We start from the raw sequence: 18,974 nt of genomic DNA, 5'->3' as shown, positions 1-18,974 counted from the left end.
ATGTTTACGCCTCTCCCCAAGTCCACTGAATATTTCATCCTGTAGAGTCTGCGGCTCTCTGGGCTGTTCCATTTTTAATGTAGCCCTGACTGATTTAATTAGTTCCGTCAACTCGTCTTGATGGAACAAATATTTTCTGTAGTCCTCCTCCTCTGAGGACTCCTCGGCCGCCTGTTCCTCTTGCTCTGATCCGATGGAATTCTCGGAATTAGAAGGCTCCTCGGGAACATACGCCTTTTTCTGGCGTTTTGCTGGCGGTGCCGGTAGTGACGTTAGGGCTGATCGAACCTCCTCCTTCACCAGCTTCCTAACGTCATCCAGGAATCCCCCCCGATTCCTCTCTGACTAGCCTAGCCACGCATGCCTTGCATAGAGGCCTCTGGTACGTGGCTGGCAGTCTCGTCCCGCACTCCTCATTTTCGCAGTTTTGTTCTGGGGGGGGGATGTCTTTTTATCCCCCTGACAAACAAAGCATTTTTGCGGGTAAACATGCAATTTTTCCATATACAACATACTGGATATTTGCATTTTGTATTTTTGCCGCACTGGCTACTTACGGCCGCTGAGGCTGAGGTTTCAGCCGTCTCTGGGGCTGGAGCACTCATCTTTATACCAGTGCTGCAGACACCCTGCGACCTGTAGTGCTGGTGTTCTGGCTTCTCTCAGGTTCCTATTTGAATTTTCGCGCTCCTGCGCTAAGCCCCGCCCCCTCCGCTCCTAATGCAGACGCGATGACGTCATCGCGCTGGACGCGAGATGCGGCGCCCCGCCCCCTGCCGTCAAAGGGCTTCCTGGAGCGCCGCGCTGTAATTTCTGCCGGAGGACGAGGGGGACTGAGGCTCCCGCTTTGAACCCCCCATGGGCCGCCGCGGGAGGAACCTGGCCCGGGGGTTACCACCCCATGTGGCGTCCCGGGAGTCGTCTGGCTGCGAAGGGATGACAGGGTGAGCCACTGCCTTCCGATCCGCCTGTATACTTTCGCTGGCTTCTCCACCAGCTCCTCTCAGCGATCCTGCCTCCTGGCAGGACAGGAAGACACTGAGGAAAGTGGGGGAGCTTTTAACCTCTCAGTATGTTCCTGTCCTACCAGGAGGAGGCAATCTCAGTTGGTGCTGTCGTGGAGACGACTGGGGGAAAAATATATATATATATATTTTTTTTTTACTATATGTAATGCAGCCAGGGCTTATATTTCAAACCTCCCCAAAATCAGAGTAGATGAACGTTGTTCAGGACCCCCCCTCCCCCATGTACGAGGTCTACAGATCCTCTCTGGAGGACCTGGGCCATCCAAGTATTTCAATGAATACCACAGAACTTTTCATTTTCTGTGTGTTGGCGCTGCAGAACCAGGCTCTTGTTTATTTCCCCAGGACTGCAGGACTCTGCTCAGTTTGTTGAATGATTCTACTGCCCCTTTAAGCCGCAGCCCGCTGTAGAGAAATGCGGAGTGTTCAGCAGCTAGCACAAGTCCTGTGTACCCTTTGATACCTCAAATTCGACAGAATGCAATTAAGGGAGACAAAGTGACCGAAATATTTTTATTTGACGTGAAACATGAATGGAGGACAAGAACTTAGCGGTTAGACTTGGCCACTCTCTCCAGTTCATCCTTCTTCTTGATGGCGTAGGAGTTGGAGGAGCCCTGGAAGGAGAGAACCAAGAGTGAAGGTCATGACCCACAGAAAGGCGAGGTACATGAGGCATTCGTACCAGCGGCACTCACCTTGGCGGCGTTGATGAGCTCATCGGCCACACACTCAGCGATGGTCTTAATGTTTCTGAAGGCGGCTTCACGAGCGCCAGTGCAGAGGAGCCAGATGGCCTAATAGAAGCAGAGCAGTGTCAGTAAGATGGCAGCATTGTGTAGCTTGGATGTCTGTTACTAAGGAGCACCTGAGATCCACAATTGGCTTTACCCCCCCCCCCCCCCCGCACCTCTCACGTACCTGGTTGACTCTACGCAGAGGGGACACGTCCACAGCCTGTCTCCTCACTGTGCCAGCTCTACCGATACGGGTGGAGTCTTCCCGGGGGCCGCTGTTGATTATGGCGTTCACTAACACTTGTAGAGGGTTCTGTTGAAGAGATGGGACAGTTTGTAGGTCAGGGGGCATTTCACATCATCTCTACAGTCACTATTGTCACATGGACAAGAAGCCCCGTCCCCCCACACAGCATTTACTATGCGGAAAAAGTGACCGGTAACTATTCCACAAGTCAGCATAATTATGGCAACAAGTGTAGAGAACTATCATAAAGGGGTTGTCTGGTTCCGGGACAACAGGTGTTAAACAGTGCTCACTGTAGAATAAGAGCTGTACTTACCCCTCTGCCAACACTGACCCAGCATGGCAGCCCTGCCATGGCTCCGATGTTTACTGACATCAACGGAAGTCAGGTGGCCACTGCAGTGTCACCATTCAGCCGTCCTGGCATCTTCATGCGCCCAGGATGTGAGTGCTGATGCCTGGTGAACGAGCAGTGACACTGCCGTCTGATTGGCTGCATTGGTCACCTGCCTTCCGGTGACCGCAACACTCACAGATACCGAGACCACCACAGTGCTGCAGCGGGACTCGGAGGGGGGAAAAGTACAGGTCATTTTACTACAGTGAGCACTATTGAAGGGATGTCATCTGGTAAAGGCGTTGTGCAGAGTTATAAAGTTATCTCCTATGCATAGAACTCTAAGAACGGTGGTCCAGTTGGTCCCCAAGTGACTGGAGTGGACGTCGCAAAGCTGAAGCGCTTCAATTCCGTTATCTCCGGCACGGTCACTGAAGGGAATGTAGCTGACGCAGTCCTTTCACTGAGACCGGACAGACCCCTTTCTCGGAATCCTGTGGAGAACACTATACCTTGACATAACCGCTTTAAAAGGGACATTCCCAAGATTTACTTATCACCCACACAGATGACAGACATCTGATTGGTGGGGGTCTCTCCACCGGCAGTCACTCATGTGCTGCGGCTTCATTTATTTGTGGGGTTGATGAAAATATTAAGGGAACACTTAAATCACATTAGATCCAAGGGAAAGATTCACGTAGAAAATCTTTACTGATATACATTAGTTGAGAACAAAAGGACGCATCAACCAACTATAACCAAAATCACCAACCAGCCGAGAGCCAGGCTCCAGGTCACTCAGAAAAATCTATTTCTGTTCACTGGCAATGGAGCCGCACAGTGACAGGCTGTGAGCACAGGTCCCACTACAGGGTGTCGGAGCCTCATAGCGCCCTCAGTTTGTTAGTAGCCGCTGGAGGGCATCTTGTGGGGTTCCGGCAGCTCCTCCTGCTCTTTCCGGTCTCAACGCTGGAGTACCTCTTGTCGGGCTCCAGTAGCTCCTCCCGTCTCTCTGATCCTGCCCCTGGGGGACCTCTTGTGTGGCTCCAGCAGCTCCTCCTGCCCTGCCTCTTGTGGGTCTCCGGCTGCTCCTCCCGTCTCTCCGGTCCTGCCACTGGAGGACCTCTTGTGGGGCTCCGGCCACTCCTCCCGTCTCTCCGGCCCTGCCGCTGGAGGACCTCTTGTGGGGGTCCTGCCGCTGGAGGACCTCTTGTGGGGCTCCAGCCGCTCCTCCTGTCTCTCCGGTCCTGCCGCTGGAGGACCTCTTGTGGGGCTCCAGCCGCTCCTCCTGTCTCTCCGGTCCTGCCGCTGGAGGACCTCTTGTGGGGCTCCAGCAGCTCCTCCCGTCTCTCCGGTCCTGCCGCTGGAGGACCTCTTGTGGGGCTCCAGCAGCTCCTCCCGTCTCTCCGGTCCTGCCGCTGGAGGACCTCTTGTGGGGCTCCAGCAGCTCCTCCCGTCTCTCCGGTCCTGCCGCTGGAGGACCTCTTGTGGGGCTCCAGCCGCTCCTCCCGTCTCTCCGGTCCTGCCGCTGGAGGACCTCTTGTGGGGCTCCAGCCGCTCCTCCTGTCTCTCCGGTCCTGCCGCTGGAGGACCTCTTGTGGGGCTCCAGCCGCTCCTCCTGTCTCTCCGGTCCTGCCGCTGGAGGACCTCTTGTGGGGCTCCAGCAGCTCCTCCTGTCTCTCCGGTCCTGCCGCTGGAGGACCTCTTGTGGGGCTCCAGCCGCTCCTCCTGTCTCTCCGGTCCTGCCGCTGGAGGACCTCTTGTGGGGCTCCAGCCGCTCCCCGTCTCTTCGGTCCTGCCGCTGGAGGACCTCTTGTGGGGCTCCGGCAGCTCCTCCTGTCTCTTCGGTCCTGCCGCTGGAGGACCTCTTGTGGGGCTCCGGCAGCTCCTCCAGTCTCTCCACTCTGGGTTGATGCGCTTCTATCTGGCTCTTCTCATGTTACAGCCCAAGTCCTCCAATCCGCTCCAGGCTCTTGTGCGGAACAGTAAACCTTCTTGCTGCGGCACGTATGGATGTGCCATCCTGGAGGAGCAGGACCACCTGATGGGGCTGCCGGTATACCCTAATGTACCAGTAGAGACAAGGACACCAGAACTAGAGGTCAGTCATGAGAGGAGGATGGTCTCCGGTCCCTTTGGGGGTTCCACTGTCGCCTCTCCTGCTGTCGCTTTTATTTGTGCTAAAGCAGGTGAAATGGATTCACAATAACTCTTGCTTCCTAACTGGCCAGATTGATGCCCTAAGTGTAAGGGACTTGGGATTACTGCGATAGGCGACTGTTCCCACAATTATTTGAGCAGCGTATTAGTATTTTGATTACAGACTGCAATGCGCTCTATGTAAAGTGGGAAAAAGATTATGAGCTTTTTTAGAATATTGTTTAACTATTTTTTAGGGCCCACAAGTGACTTTACTGGGCAATTCATTGTAAAATAGACCAATACTTCTATACTGCAGTGCATTTTGCCTGCTAACATAATCTTAAGCCCCGCCCCCCATTAACCACTTAAATCCTGCACTATTAGCCATGAAATCTAGAGGTTAAAAAAGGCAAGAGGCGTTATCGCCAACCGTTGCTCGAGTCAACTAAAGCTAGGTTTACATGGGACGAATGTCGGGCAAACTATGCCTGACACTCGTCCCTGTGTGTCCTTGCTAGTATCGCTGACTCTCAGAGCTGCCAGCAAGGGGACAGCTGCAGGAGATTTCTCTCCTCCTACCGCCCCCCCCCCCCCTCCATTGAGATAACAGCGGTCATTCACTACTGAACAGCCGCCATTTACACTGAGCGATCAGTGAATCGTCCATCGTTTATGCAGCATATGGCGCTGCAGGATTAGCTGAACGCTCAGTGTAAATAGCCGGTCAGTACTGAACTGCCGCTGTGTTAAGTGAATGGAAAGGGACGGGGGGAGCGCGAGGAGTGAAAGCTCCTGCAGCCGCCCCACTGTGAGCCAGTGATACTAGCTCCTGTGCAGCAGCACCGCAGCCAGTATGTGTGGGAACGAGGGGCTCTATCAACTACCTGGTGCTTATTGTTGGAAATGAACGGCAGACGGTGTCAAGAGCCTAAAAGGGACAGCAAATAGCCGACAGCACTAACCCAAACTAGCACTAAGGCCTGATGGGAGCCACGTACCACGTGCACATCAACAACATGGCGCTTGATTGGCCTTCATACAGCTAATTCAGAATTATGGGAACAACGGATGTCACCCAGAAAATGTGGCGCCAATAATGAGGACTGCCAGCCGCACAGAAGAAGCGATCAGCAGCTGATCAGTTTGCTGTTTTTTTTCACTGACAAGGTGCAGCTTTATAAAGCCCTTAATGGGGGATTTCCCAACTAGTGATGTTAGTCTCCCCACTGGAAAGGAGCAAGTTGGGGTATTACTGAGGGTTCAACTGCAGGGACCCCCGACAGTCCCGATGTGTACCCTAAATACTCCATGAAAATGCGAGGATTATACACTTCTATGTGCAGAAATCTCCCTCCACCCGATAGAAGGGAATAGTGGTGGGCAGCAGCAGCTTCACTCATGAAGGATGAGGCCGCATCGGGGGTCCCGGATAGAAATGAGTTTTGGTACATTATGTGGGGCAGGAATAATATCTGAGCAAGAGTTGTAGATGGAAGGATCTCTGCGTGTCCCCGAATACTCAGGGGGTGCGAGACGGGCTGCCGGAAGGAGGTACCAGAACTGTATCCAAGAGCTGGGCCCGCCGCCAGAGCGCCCCAGGCAGAATACAGTCCTCCACTGAATAGCCTAACCATGTAAGAGAAGTGACTCTGCTGCCTCGTTCTGCCACGCCAAGCGCACACCCCAGTTCGTGGTTCCACATGTGATGTTAAGGCACCACGGGACTACTGCTGGGTGCACAAGCGCTGCTAATCATCCCAACGACTATCACAGGAGTGACGGTCTGTGAATGGAGAGGTCGTCCGGCCGTCACTACAGACAGGCAGCTGGTCACAGACTGAAGACCCCTGTTCACACAGCCGTCTGCGGATTCCACGTGAGCGAGAAGCCAAGGGAGGGACTTCTTACTCAGCAGCGGCTTGTACAGAAAACAATCGGCCCGTGTGAAGGTACCTCAGTTCCTGCAGTTAGAGACTGCATTATTCCCTGTTATCAGCCCGTCCTCCTCTCACCTCTCCGGTCAGCAGGTGAATGATCTCAAAGGCATGCTTCACAATCCGCACAGTCATCAGCTTCTTGCCGTTGTTCCTTCCGTGCATCATGAGGGAGTTTGTAAGGCGCTCCACAATAGGACACTGAGCCTTGCGGAAGCGTTTTGCGGCATAGCGCCCCCCGCTGTGAGGCAGGAACTTGGCGTACTTCTCCTTCACAGCAATGTAATCCTGTAGGACAGAAGAGAGAAACGACTAAGACGACCGGCAGTTATACGTCACTAGACTCCATAGAGGGGCGTCACATGGTGTTAGTGCGACGACGGGACACCCAAATACAATGGAGACCTTGTAAAACGTTCCATCCCAGCACCGTTGTCTGCAGCTGTCACGGAACCCCCGAGTGCACGATAACAGTCCCCGAGAGGGCACAACGTGGGCGCCCCTATAAAGGGAGACAATCGCGTTTACTTGCCCAAAGGTAATCAGCGGCCCCTCACTAATTTCTGCAGTCGTAGCGAGATCACAGAAGCCCCCACCCCCCCCATCCAGCTCCATTTACCTGCAGGGAGATGTCGCTGATCTGGACGTCATCGGTACTCCATTTCCCGAACAGTTTAATTTCGGGGGTCTCGGCCCCAACGGGAACGGTTTCCCAGTCTGCCATCCTGCGGATGAGAGGAGGTGGTTACACGTATGTAGGGTCACACGCTGTAAACGGACACTTCAGAAAAAAAGCCTTATGCAGCGTTTTACCGCATACGGCCGCGAGTTCTGCCTGCCCGTGCCAAGGTGTCTCACGCTGTCAGACGGGCTTCCTGTATTTGTTTAAGTGTCCCGCTGTCACTTAGCAGCGTCGTGTATAAACGCAGATAGGTGATGTAATTGCGCGTGTACCCACCGAGAATAGGGGTCTAGTTTGTGTAACGCGCAGTAAACTGGCGCACTGCACTCTTTACTCGCGTATTATATGCAATGAAAAATGCTAGTGTGAGCGCAACGACAAAAAGCAATGTACTTGAATTGCCCCAATATACCGCGGATTATAAACACGCAATTCAAAACCGCGCGAGCCCGGTCTGCGTATGTTCACAGTGACTTCAATGCAGAGTTTTCCACACAAGTACAGCTTCTAAATCCGCAGCTTCTGCAATTTCTGCTGTCAAGGGGCAAAATCTGTTAGAGAAAACAGACACGCTTCCGCACGAAGAATCAAGCAAATTTGCCTGCAGTTTATAAATGCAGATACCAAGTGGCCGTGTAATGTAGCAGAAATGGCGCTGATTTTCTGCAGAGGGAAAAGCCGCATCAATAGAATACATTCACACGTGGTGAAAAATACACGCCAAAATCTTCATCATTGGTCGGGTGGTGATGTGGATTGGGGAGATCCGTGGCAAACACCGTCAACACCGGCACCATTCCTGCTGCGTGAGCCCCCCATCCTGATGCGTTTTTTTGCATCAGGATTTCCCCCTTTCCACGGAGGGAGACGTCAGCTGCAGATACACATCAGTGTTGCAGATTTTGGCGCGGTTATCTTACTGCGGAATATCCATACGATGTGACCGCACCGCGGAGAGGCCCACGTCGCAGACCATCACTGACATGTGGGGTTTGTTCAAACAGCTGATTGTTGCCGCAGAGTTCTCGCCGACTCTGTGGCACATCAGCATTCCGTTAGTTTCACGGGATCCTCAACGTAAACTATTTGGCACGGATTTGAAATCATTGTGCAGGAAAAAAGTAACTGGTGACTTCCTGGCACGGATTCCACAGCGCGTCCATACAGAAACCGCTGCGCCATTTACCAGATACTCTATGGCAGATCTCTGCGGCTGTAGCCACAAGCGGCTCCGGCCTCAGCACCTTACTCTTCACATACGCCACTGCACATGGCTGTATATATGGATTACCGGACTCATAGATAACCCTGATGACCACAACTAAAGCCAGCTTCTAGAGGGTTAACAGGACGGACTGCAGCCCCGTAGCCGAACACACATGTTCCGACCACAGCCCGCACGGGACCCGCAAACGGCGCCTGTCCCTCCACATATCACTCACGTGTGCGCTCAGCTACGTCCTAACCGGTCGGCGCTCGGAGCGGAAAGAGGCCTGGGCGGGGTCTCCTACTCACCTATACAGGGGCCATACTTCCGTTTAGGCCTGAAACGTCACTTCCGCCCTTACCTTACTGAAACGCGCAAATAAGGTAAGAGGTAGCCGTAGGCGCAGATGAGCCATCTTTAATGAGGGCGGCCTCCTAAACGTCACTTCCCGTCGCCATTGACTAAAAGGGTAAGGCAAAGGCAGGAGAGTGCACTCGATAAGAAGACGCCACAATAAGTACTGGCAAAACTGTGTGGTGATCTGTAGAGCTGCTGACACGTGACCTGAGCCATGCTTCTTCTTCCTTAAATCAACTTTATTGATTCTTTGCAGCTGTGAACCCTGACACGTTAGATTTCCCTACACTTCATTTAGGAGTTATGCGATTTATGTTGTAGTTGTAATTCATCCAGGAAGGACGGAGAAGTGTTTTCATGGGGACAGAGGAGTAGAGGCTAGGCGGTGAAAGCTGGCCTGTCTTCCTCTGCTGGGAACGGCGTCCATCATTGTTTACAGTGTTTATTTAATGTACAGTGGATGCTGATTGCTCCAACTCTGTATAAACCACAAGGGATGTACTCAGTATGCCTTTAAAAAAGACCAAACAGAAGAGTAAAAAATGGATTTAATGTACATCAACAAAAAGGCTCAAAGCCATAGACTGCACTACTGAGACCCTGTACTGGAGCCGCCCCTTATAGACTGCACTACTGAGACCCTGTACTGGAGCCGCCCCTTATAGACTGCACTACTGAGACCCTGTACTGGAGCCGCCCCTTATAGACTGCACTACTGAGACCCTGTACTAGAGCTGCCCCTCATAGACTGCACTACTGAGACCCTGTATTAGAGCTGCCCCTCATAGACTGCACTACTGAGACCCTGTACTAGAGCTGCCCCTCACAGACTGCACTACTGAGACCCTGTACTGGAGCAGCCCCATAGGCTGTGATAGACTACACTACTGAAACCCTGTACTGGAGCCGCTCCTCAGCCTCTGATTCACTGCACTACTGAAACCCTGTACTTTAGCCACCACTCAGCCAGTAGACGTTTTGTGATCTGCATTTTGCAGCAATTTAGAAGTAACACTGCGGCTCCATTGACCTAACTGAGAGTCGCAGGGCTACACAATGATTTTTGGTTGCACAACCTGTGTCACGGCTAAAGGCTCTGTGTGATATAGCAACTTTGACCGGTACACAAGTGGTGTGGCCAAAGTTGGTAGTGTAGCCAAGGCCGGCTCCATGTTAGGGTGACTACCCGCTACAGTTTTTTTCCACTGTGAAATTTGCAGCGTTTTTGTTTTCTGCAGGGGTCTATAGGACTTGTAATGTTAAAATCGCGAGCGCGCAAAATCGCAATTTACCGCGAAATCGCAATTTTGCGCGATCCCAATTTTAACATTACAAGTCCCATAGACCCCTGCAGAAAAAAAAAACGCTGCGAATTTCGCAGTGAAAAAAAACTGTAGTGGGTAGTCACCCTTAGCCTAGGGTCACACGGGGCGGATTGCCGTCGGAAATCTCGCGGTTTGGCCGCAGCAAAAACCGCGAGATCTCCGCCGGCAGAGCCGCAGCGGTTTAAGCCGCGGCGGCTTTGAAGCGGTCCTGCCGCTTGCTCTTCCGTTGCGGCCGGCGCTCCCATAGAGGAGAGCACGGCCGCAGCGGAATGCAAAAAAGAATGAGCATGCTGCTTCTTTTGAAACCGCGGCTGCGGCCGCCGCAGCCGTGGTTTCAACCGGATTTACCGCAGCGGATTAGCCGTCCCGTGTGGACGAGATTTCTGAGAAACCTCGTCCACATGGCTGGCTAATCCCGGGCTTAGCGGCCGCGGGCGGTTTTGCCGCGGGCGGATCTGCTGCGGCAAAACCGCGGCAAATCCGCCCTGTGTGACGGCTGCATTCCCACAAACGTATATCGGCTCGGTTTTCACGCCGAGCCGATATACGTCGTCCTCATCTGCAGGGGGTGGGGGTGGGGGGGAGATGGAAGAGCCAGGAGCAGGAACTGAGCTCCCGCCCCCTTTCTGCCTCCTCTCCGCCCCACTGCACTATTTGCAATAGGGGGAGAGGCGGGATGGGGCGGGGCTAATTCTTTGAACTTGGGCCCCATTGCAGAGTGTCATGACATGGGAGTAAATCTGCAGAGCATACGGTGACCATATGACGGTAGATACCAGCCCTATACAGGTGCAGTGCGGATTATACAATTGATTACAGTACCATTATAGCCAGTGGTCACAGGTGACAGCCTCTCTGACTGGAGCCATTCAGTTCCCCTTTTCTTCTGTATTCATCCCAGACCGCCATGACACACTTAAAGTTAAAATCAGGGGGGCCCAATAGCTGTACCTAATCCAGCAGCTTGGACCCCTCTTTGATCCATCTACCAGGCCGGCAAGTGAAGTGGCTCAGTGGACCCTGGCACCTGCCCGGGTTTGGTGCTTAATCCGGGCCGGAGTGTAGCCCTGTAATCTCACAGTCTAATAGAACTCAATGCAGTTATTGCAACTCGCAGATCATAAAAAATAAACTTGCTGGATTACTCATGATTTGGGGGTTGTGGCGAGTTGTAGTAGCCACATTGAGTTCTATTACATTGTGAAATCGCAGGGTTACACTAAGGCTGCCTTCACACTGGCAAGTGCAATATTGGTCAGAGAAATGCGCTATGGCTGATTGCTTATCAACACATGCCTTTGGTGTGGCTTGATATACTGTCAGAATAATACAATACTATGGTAATACATTATACTACAGGAGTGATCAAACAATCGCAAGTTCAAAAAATGAGTTTAAAAAAGTTTTATTAATTATTAGAAAAATAGTTATTAAACGTTTAAAAAAACCTTTCCCCATAGTAATAATAAAACAAATCTAAATTTCTAATTCCTGGAATGTAACCCCACCCCTGTTCCGCCTCCTCTCATTGTAAACAGTGCAGAGGAGAGGAGGCAGAGAGAGGGCGGGAGCTCAGTGCACTGCTCCCGGCTCTTCCAGCCTCCTCCCCCTGCTGAGAGAGACGCCGTATATCGGCTGGGCGTGAAAACCCAGCCGATATACGGCCGTCTGAATGCACACTAATACTGATAGCTTATCCTAAGAACAGGCCATTGGTGTAGTAGTCCCAGAAAACCCCTTCAGATGTTCTCTGGATCCGTCGTCCCTTCTCTGCCGGTAGTCCGTCGGCCACACGTTTCCTTTGCTTCTAGACTCTGAGTTGGGGTGGATCATCGTCTCTTCCCTGGAGCGTCTGTAGAGCCGATTGTGGCTGAAGGACTACAAGAAATATCAGTATATTTTCTCCAGAAGAGTCGCCCTTGTTACTCTATTGAGAGGATCTTCTATAGGTAATGTGAACAGGGCTTGATGAAACCTAATTGGACAGACTTCCACATTTGAAGAGCAATTCTTCATTGGCTCGGTCAGGCCAGTGACATACTGCCGTATTTCGGACACATTCTTGCTACCGTAATATAAATACGTGAGCCAGCCGCGGGTCTCATGATCCAAATGCTGAGTATCGTAGGAGTCTAGGATTCTGGGGGTTCGGGTCAGGAGACCCAAAATGAGGCCGGCTCACACGTCTGTATTACAGTAGCAAGAATGTGTCCGAAATACGGTGGTGTGCTACCTGCCTTAGAGAGTGGATCCCTGTTTTTTAAATGGGTTATGCCGAGATCAACTTTTGTCACCAATTAACAGATGGTAAAAGTCTGGTTGGTGGGGATCTCACCTCTGAGACCCCCATCAATTCTGAGGACGAAATACTGTGTCCCCCTCCTCGCACATGAGGAGGAGCTTCTATGGATCGGTAGCTGAGCATACACAATGCTGTTCCATTTATTCTTCAGTGGGGCTGCTGGAGATAGCCGAACACTTGTATGTGACTATTACCGGCAGCCCCATTGAAATGAATGGAACGACACAGTGCACGCTCAGCCGCAGCTCCAATCAGTCTCCTCCTCACTGCGGAGAAGTGGATAGGGCATGAAAGTCGATTTTGGAAATAACCCTGTAGTGAGAGGGGAACGCTACTTCAAAGAGTGGACTCAGCTCAATCATAAATTCCACTTGAATGGGCGCCATGCAATACCACATTTCACCTGCAGTGGCCATTGCTTCCCCTGGCGATAGCAACTGAATGTCAGGGGTCACATCTGCCAGACTGGCTGCGGCTGATTGACAGCAGGTTCCCCATTAGGGTGGCTTCACATGTGGTGGATTTTGAAGTGGATTGTCAGCAAATTTTTTTCAGCTGTGGAAAATGCGCAGCAAGTCGGCCACATGTGAGCGTAACTATAGAGAAGGGGGTTGACCAAATGAAAAATACACATGTTACCAGGTCATGTATGTCTTTTTAATGTATCGCCAAGTTTTGTTTTGATCATTTTGTAGCTGACGAGGAGATGATGGTTTGTGTTGACCGTCCCCGTGCTGTGTCGGCTCCTGTCTGGCATTAGGCGGTGCGCACCAGCAGTGTTGCCTGAACTCATCCTGCTATTCCGCATCCGGCTTCCAACAGTGTGATTAGTTTTTGTTTCCAGCGTTGCTGCTCTCATAGGCACAGCCTCTCCCTTCGGCCCTTGGCGCTCCTCACCCGCAGCCTCGCAGCCGCACGGTCGATGCTCTCTCCTCTCAGCTTGTTCTCCTGATCAGTCTTCAGTTTTAGCTGTGCGTCAAGTAGGAGGCCAATTCTTCCATCTGCCTTACCAAGAGACTTTTGCAAGGACGCAGTGCCCTAAGAGAGCAGGACAAACAGCAAACAATGGGTTAAAGAGTTCCCGAGCGCAGTATAAGGCAATATGTCTGCCGCATCAATAATGATTTTCTTGGGTACGTGACTATGAGGGCTCATTCATGCGAGTGTTAAAACAAAGCATATTACGCATATAATAGTTCATTTCTATGGGAGGTGTATGCGCCGAAAGAGTCAAGCTGCTGGCACATGTTGACTTCAGGACTTATTGGGTTCAAAGGTGGTGACTGTCTTTTTAACCACTTAGTGACGGCCCCATTGCTTTTTTACATCCTAGCTAATTGGCTTAAATCCCCGAGGACGTAAAAACATGCTTCTTCTGGGGATTAAAGCCCCGGAGGTAGTCGACAGCATGGAGCAGTCATTGGGCAATACAATTGGCGCTATCCAGTTGATGGCGCCAATCGCTTTACAGTGAAAAAAGTTTTTAAAAAGTTAAAGATTCAGCTGCCCTCATGGATCGCGTCCATGGAGACAGCTGAGAGTACTCACCCCCGTCCTCCATGCTGTCCCGCGGCGATGTAGTCCTCTGGGACCCGATGCTTGCGCAGGTGTGCCAGGCGGCATTACGTCAGCCGCATGCACAGAAGGCCGGGAGCCGCGGCACATTTGAAATCTCCTGCCTCCTGGCTACTGAAGGTAGCCAGGAGGCAGGAAATGTCACCAGGGACTGCGGTGACCGATCCCTGGGAGTGTGATTGCAGGTATCCAATATCCCTGTCCTCTGTGATGTCCCGCAGCAATCTGCACCTTCCGCGGGCTTCTGCGCATGTGCTGTCAGCATAATGGCGGGCACATGCGCAAAAGTCAAAGATTGTCCGGGAAATTTAAAATCTCCCTGTTCCTGGCTACCATTGCCTGGAGATGTCACGAGGAACTCCAGTATGCTGTTCCTGGTCATATGACCACCGTTATCCAATGGATAATGGCGATCACGTAAAAGTTTAAAAAATATGTTGAAGTTTCATCTCCTCTTTTTGATGCAAGCGGTGAGAGGAGATGGAACTTCTTACCAGAGTCCTCCGCATTTGAACCCCGACACGATTCTTCTCCACGGACCTTACCTGGCTTGTTGAGTGGTCCGTGGTCTCTCACGACCGGATAGAAATTGCAGATTTCGCATGCGTTCAATCAAATGCACTGGATTACACAAGTCCGCTCACGTTAGCAGGTCAGTAATATGTAATCCACTCACAGAAAACAGAACGCAGCAGGTTCTATTTTACCCCTCATATCCATGACATAGAACCCATTGTGCTCCATGATCGCTGATATACCCGCAGACCATACACAACTACATTATGTACGGGCTGCGGATACCCATGTCATCGCTAAGCGACGGCATGGGAAATATAAACAAAATAAAGGTGTACTGCGCATGGCCGCCTGTGTGAATATGCAGTTGTGCGCAGTACATTACACAGCGCCATGGCCAGGCTCACAGCTGGGATCTGCTGGGGGCCTCTGCAAGTAGATTAGACAAGTGGATTCCCCATACGGCTGCATGAGCCTGGCGTTTTTCAGACCGCTACCTGTAATACATAATTTACAAGAAGCCCCGGGAACGCTCGCCTTCCTGCAATTCCAGGAGCAGCTTGTTGAGCGCCTTGTGTGTGAGACTGTGGCACTGCAGCAAGCTTCCGAAGCCTCACAGAGCGCCACTTTATACCACATCCCTGCCGCTGAGGTCAAGAAATACCTCCAAAAAAGCATGGGAGGAGGAGGAGGGGGGATGAGGAGCTGCATAAAAGGCTCTCTACATAAGAGACATTGTTTCTGACCCCAGTTAAGCCCCTTAAGAAAAAGGACTTTAAAGCTTGATTCCCTCTTTCATAGTTACATATATGTTTTTCATATTGAAAAGTTTATAATGTTATGCAACGTTCACGAAATGTGCAGGTGGAAAAGTTTATTATAGTGTGGTTATTCTCTCATGGTCTTAAAAGTCAATTTATCTTTATAATCTAAAGTAATATATTCTCCTATAAGTGTAATATGCTAATTTAGATATGTTTAGCTTAGATATGCCACCGTGTGCATGAAGCCGCATGTATGGTATGCGTGATTTATGTGCATGGCTAAAGGTTTCCTGTGTTCCCCATGTTGTGTATCAGTGCTAGCTGTCCGTCTGGTCTGTCCCAGCAGGTGGGGCCTTCCTTTCTGCTTGTTCTCCTTTTTTCAGGGAGAGTGATGGTCATTCCACTCATCCCTTGTTTTTCCTGCCAGTCATCCTTTCTAATTTTTGTGGTGGTCACAGTGTGTATCATCCTCAGTAGAGAAAGTTATGGTCATTCCACTTATCTCAGTTCTTTTGTCTTTGGAGAGAAGAGTTATGAATGTGATCCATAGCAATACTAGTGTCCCTGAATTCTGTTCAACCTAGTAGAATTTCTAAATGTACTTGTAAGTCATATTCCTTGCACGCTGTCATAAACAAAAAGCCATACACAAAAATGACACTTCTTGTAGTCTCTGTACACCTGGAGTGGATTAATCCTTCACATAGGTAGAAGATGTGTTTATAGGTTTCGCCTTGCATACTCCGTGACTGCGCAGAGGCCTCTCAGGTGAATTGGAAGTCACACACTGAAGATGACCTGACTATGGATTCTTACACGCTGCTTTGGAGGTGCCGGGGTTAGTTTATTTTTAAGTAGGGGGGAACTGTAGTGGCCTAGTACATGCTTTCCTGGCCCCCTCCATAATGTCATATACTTATGTCTTATGTAGATGCTCTGTGCAAAACTGTCTTGCCATTCTGTTATGTGTATTGCACAGCTGCAGCAAGTGAGACGTTAATGTCTGCAAAGTGTGAGCTGACTGTAAGTGTATTCATTTCTATCATGTCACGTGGTATGAGTGAGGCTATAAATGTGAGTGTTTGAGAGTGGGAAAGGAGTCAAGTCCATCTTCTGTAGCTGAGAGAGTAAAGCACAGAGGCACATGGGGGCACCTTCAGCTCTCATGTGTGAAAGATGGAAGAGGAGGAGAGATTTCCTGAATGCATGGATCAGAATGAGCAGTAAGTGAGCCCCCAGAGAGAGAGTGAGAGAGCGTGAGCCAGTCCTAAGGCTTTCCTACACAAGGCCCAGTGCACAGGTACTCTTCTATTCAATTGTTCACGCCCAAGCGTCCTGAAGTCTGGGATCGCTGTGTGGAGGTACTGATCTTCAAGTCTATCCTTATATATTTCCAATTCTACCTGCACTTAGAATACTGTCTGTTTTTGCCTTGTATCGTTGGAGTGTTTATACAAGTAAAGTTGGTCTAGGCCTTGACCGTTCCCGGGGACCAGAGGTACTATACTCTTGTCTGTGGCTTGTTTATTTCCCCGCTGATGTTCATGTGGGGGTACCAGAACGGTGGCATCACCCGTGACAAACTCCGCACTTTTTTGCTATTAATTCCCGGTCATTGTTACAAGGCTTGTATAAAAAGTTGGACTTTAAGGAATGCTGCCTTCTAATAGGTGGCACTGTGAGGTTTTATTCCATCTCCCTTATTTGCAAACTCAGCACCTGTTCTACTGTTTATTGGCCATCCCCATGCCGGGGGTGTCCGGAAGAGGCCCAGCACTGAACTGGTCTTGGCTGCATTCGTCCCTCCGGGAAGGAGAGTTGTACGTGCCACCGTGACAAGCCAGTATCTTGCCCTCACAGCTCCTTAGCGTATGCCATGTGTCCGGGGTCACCCTATGGGATGCTGCACTTTTATCTAAGATTTGGGGAACACCAAAAAGGGGGGTGGGGGTATTTTTAGGGAGCCAATTTTTTTCTGCACAAGTGAGCAATGAGGCCTAGAATTTCTTCAGTTGTGCCCTGAAATCCAACGGGTGTTCCCTCCATTATAGGCCTAGCCATGTGTCCTGTAAGTAGATTGGGGCTACAATGGGTATGTTTCTGATCATGGAACAAAGAGGGGGATCGAGTTTGGGGTGTAAGTCTTCATTCTTATGTGTGCTGTACAAAAAAAAGTTTTGTGTCATTTTAAAAATGACACAATTGCAAAAAAAAAAAGAAAATCATATTTTTTTCCCTTCTGCTTTGCTTAGATTATTTCAAAAACTGGGGGGTCAAAATATGCAGTACACCCCTAGATGAATTTGTTAAGGGGTCTAGTTTTCAAAATGGGGTCATTTGTGGGGGTTCTCTGTCGTTTTGGCCATTAAAGGGCTCTACAAGTGGGCAATGGGGCCTAAATAACCTTCAAGCAAAATGTCTGTTCTGAAAGTTTCGGTTTGGACCCTGTTGTGTATATGGACATAAGATTAGAGCCACAATGGATAGGTTTCTGAATACAGGACAAACAGGGGTATCTATTTTGGGGTGTAAATCCTCATTTTCATGTGCAGTATAGAATAAAAATCTGCCTTAAAATGACATATTTGCAAAAATATGAAATTTTATTTTTTCTCCTCTAAATTGCATTAACTCCTAAAAAGAAACTGTGGGGTCAAAGTACTCATTAGTATTATATAGTGAATAAATTTATTTTAGCTTTTAAAATTGGGTCATTTGTGGGGGTATCTATCTTTATAACACCCATGGGCCTTTGTAATCTTGGCTTGGTCTCCTAAATGGTTAAAAAAAGACGAACGTTTTTAAAATGTGCATCCAGAATAAAGTAAAAAGATTGAAATATATATCTTATCAAAAATGTGTACAGTATGTTTGCACATATTTGATATATTGCAATTGAATATGTGAAAAAATTACAATTTTTAAAAAAAAATCCCAATTTTGTCTCTTTTAACAAATATACACAAATTTTATCGGTCTATTTTTACCACCAAAATAAAGTATAATGTGTGGCAAAAAAAACTGAATCAGAATCACTTGGATATGCAAAAACTTTACAGAGTTATTCTATGTTAAAGTGACACATGTCAAAATTGGCCTGGTCATTAAGGTGCAAACAGGCTTGGTCACTAAGGGGTTAAATAGCTCAGCACAACTAATATAACAAGTGGTTTCTTCAAATTCAACCCAAAATGTCTGCAGTATCAGAATTATTCAACCCCCTGAATAGAATCACCCATGAGAGAACACATTTGTAAATCAGGTCTTGTCTCAAGTTTACCTGATGTAACTAATCAAAGGTTTCGTTAGTTACATCAGGTGTGCTTCAGATAAAACATTAAGGCTGCCTGTCCACGGGCGAGTTTGAATTGCGTTCTCTGCGGCGATAATCCGGCCGTTGCTATGGAGAGCGCTTCCCCCCTGTCCACGAGTGGAGAACCATTGCGATTCTCCGCTCGTGGCCGGCAAATCGCAGCATGCTGCAATTTGCCGCGATTCTCCACGGTCAGCCTATCTATTAGATAAGGCTGACATGGGAGATCCGTTTGCCAGCTCCTGCTCCCGGGCGGCGGCTAGATACAAAAAGTTACTAAAAGCTCTGAATGTTCCAAGTGATACAGTTGGAAGCAGTTTGGAGTTCAAAGTTAAAGGAACAATGGCTGGAAGTGGGAGAAAGAGGACGGTATCAACAGCCGCCACCAGATTCCTGAGGAGGCAGGTGTTAAAAGACCCTCCAGTGACTGCAAAACACCTGCAGTGAGATGTTGGTGGCAGCAGCACGGAGGTTTCAGCTTGCACAGTAAGGGCCCATTTACACA

General features: G+C 49.8%; 2 protein-coding genes across 2 annotated transcripts in view; both read right to left on the bottom strand.

Moving 5' to 3' along the window:
• Positions 1-1,527: 1,527 nt before the first annotated feature.
• RPS5 (ribosomal protein S5) lies at positions 1,528-8,628 on the bottom strand. Its single transcript, XM_066581343.1, has 6 exons — positions 8,553-8,628; positions 7,048-7,153; positions 6,507-6,716; positions 1,950-2,078; positions 1,727-1,825; positions 1,528-1,645 (listed from the first exon to the last, which is right to left on the bottom strand). Exons 2-6 carry the CDS (start codon positions 7,150-7,152, stop codon positions 1,577-1,579), a joined length of 612 nt encoding a protein of 203 aa, XP_066437440.1. The 5' UTR covers position 7,153; positions 8,553-8,628; the 3' UTR covers positions 1,528-1,576.
• Positions 8,629-12,936: 4,308 nt separating this feature from the next.
• Positions 12,937-18,974, bottom strand: part of TEKTL1 (tektin like 1) — a 30,982-nt gene continuing 24,944 nt past the window's right edge. The window contains exon 8 of the mRNA XM_066581342.1: positions 12,937-13,339. Coding sequence (XP_066437439.1) covers positions 13,157-13,339 — 183 coding nt within the window. The 3' untranslated portion in view covers positions 12,937-13,156. The remainder of the gene's footprint in view (positions 13,340-18,974) is intronic.

This window comes from Eleutherodactylus coqui, chromosome 10 (assembly GCF_035609145.1).
Source record: "Eleutherodactylus coqui strain aEleCoq1 chromosome 10, aEleCoq1.hap1, whole genome shotgun sequence".
Classification (NCBI taxonomy): Eukaryota; Metazoa; Chordata; class Amphibia; order Anura; family Eleutherodactylidae; genus Eleutherodactylus; species Eleutherodactylus coqui.
This window is presented reverse-complemented; position numbering and strand designations above follow the sequence as displayed.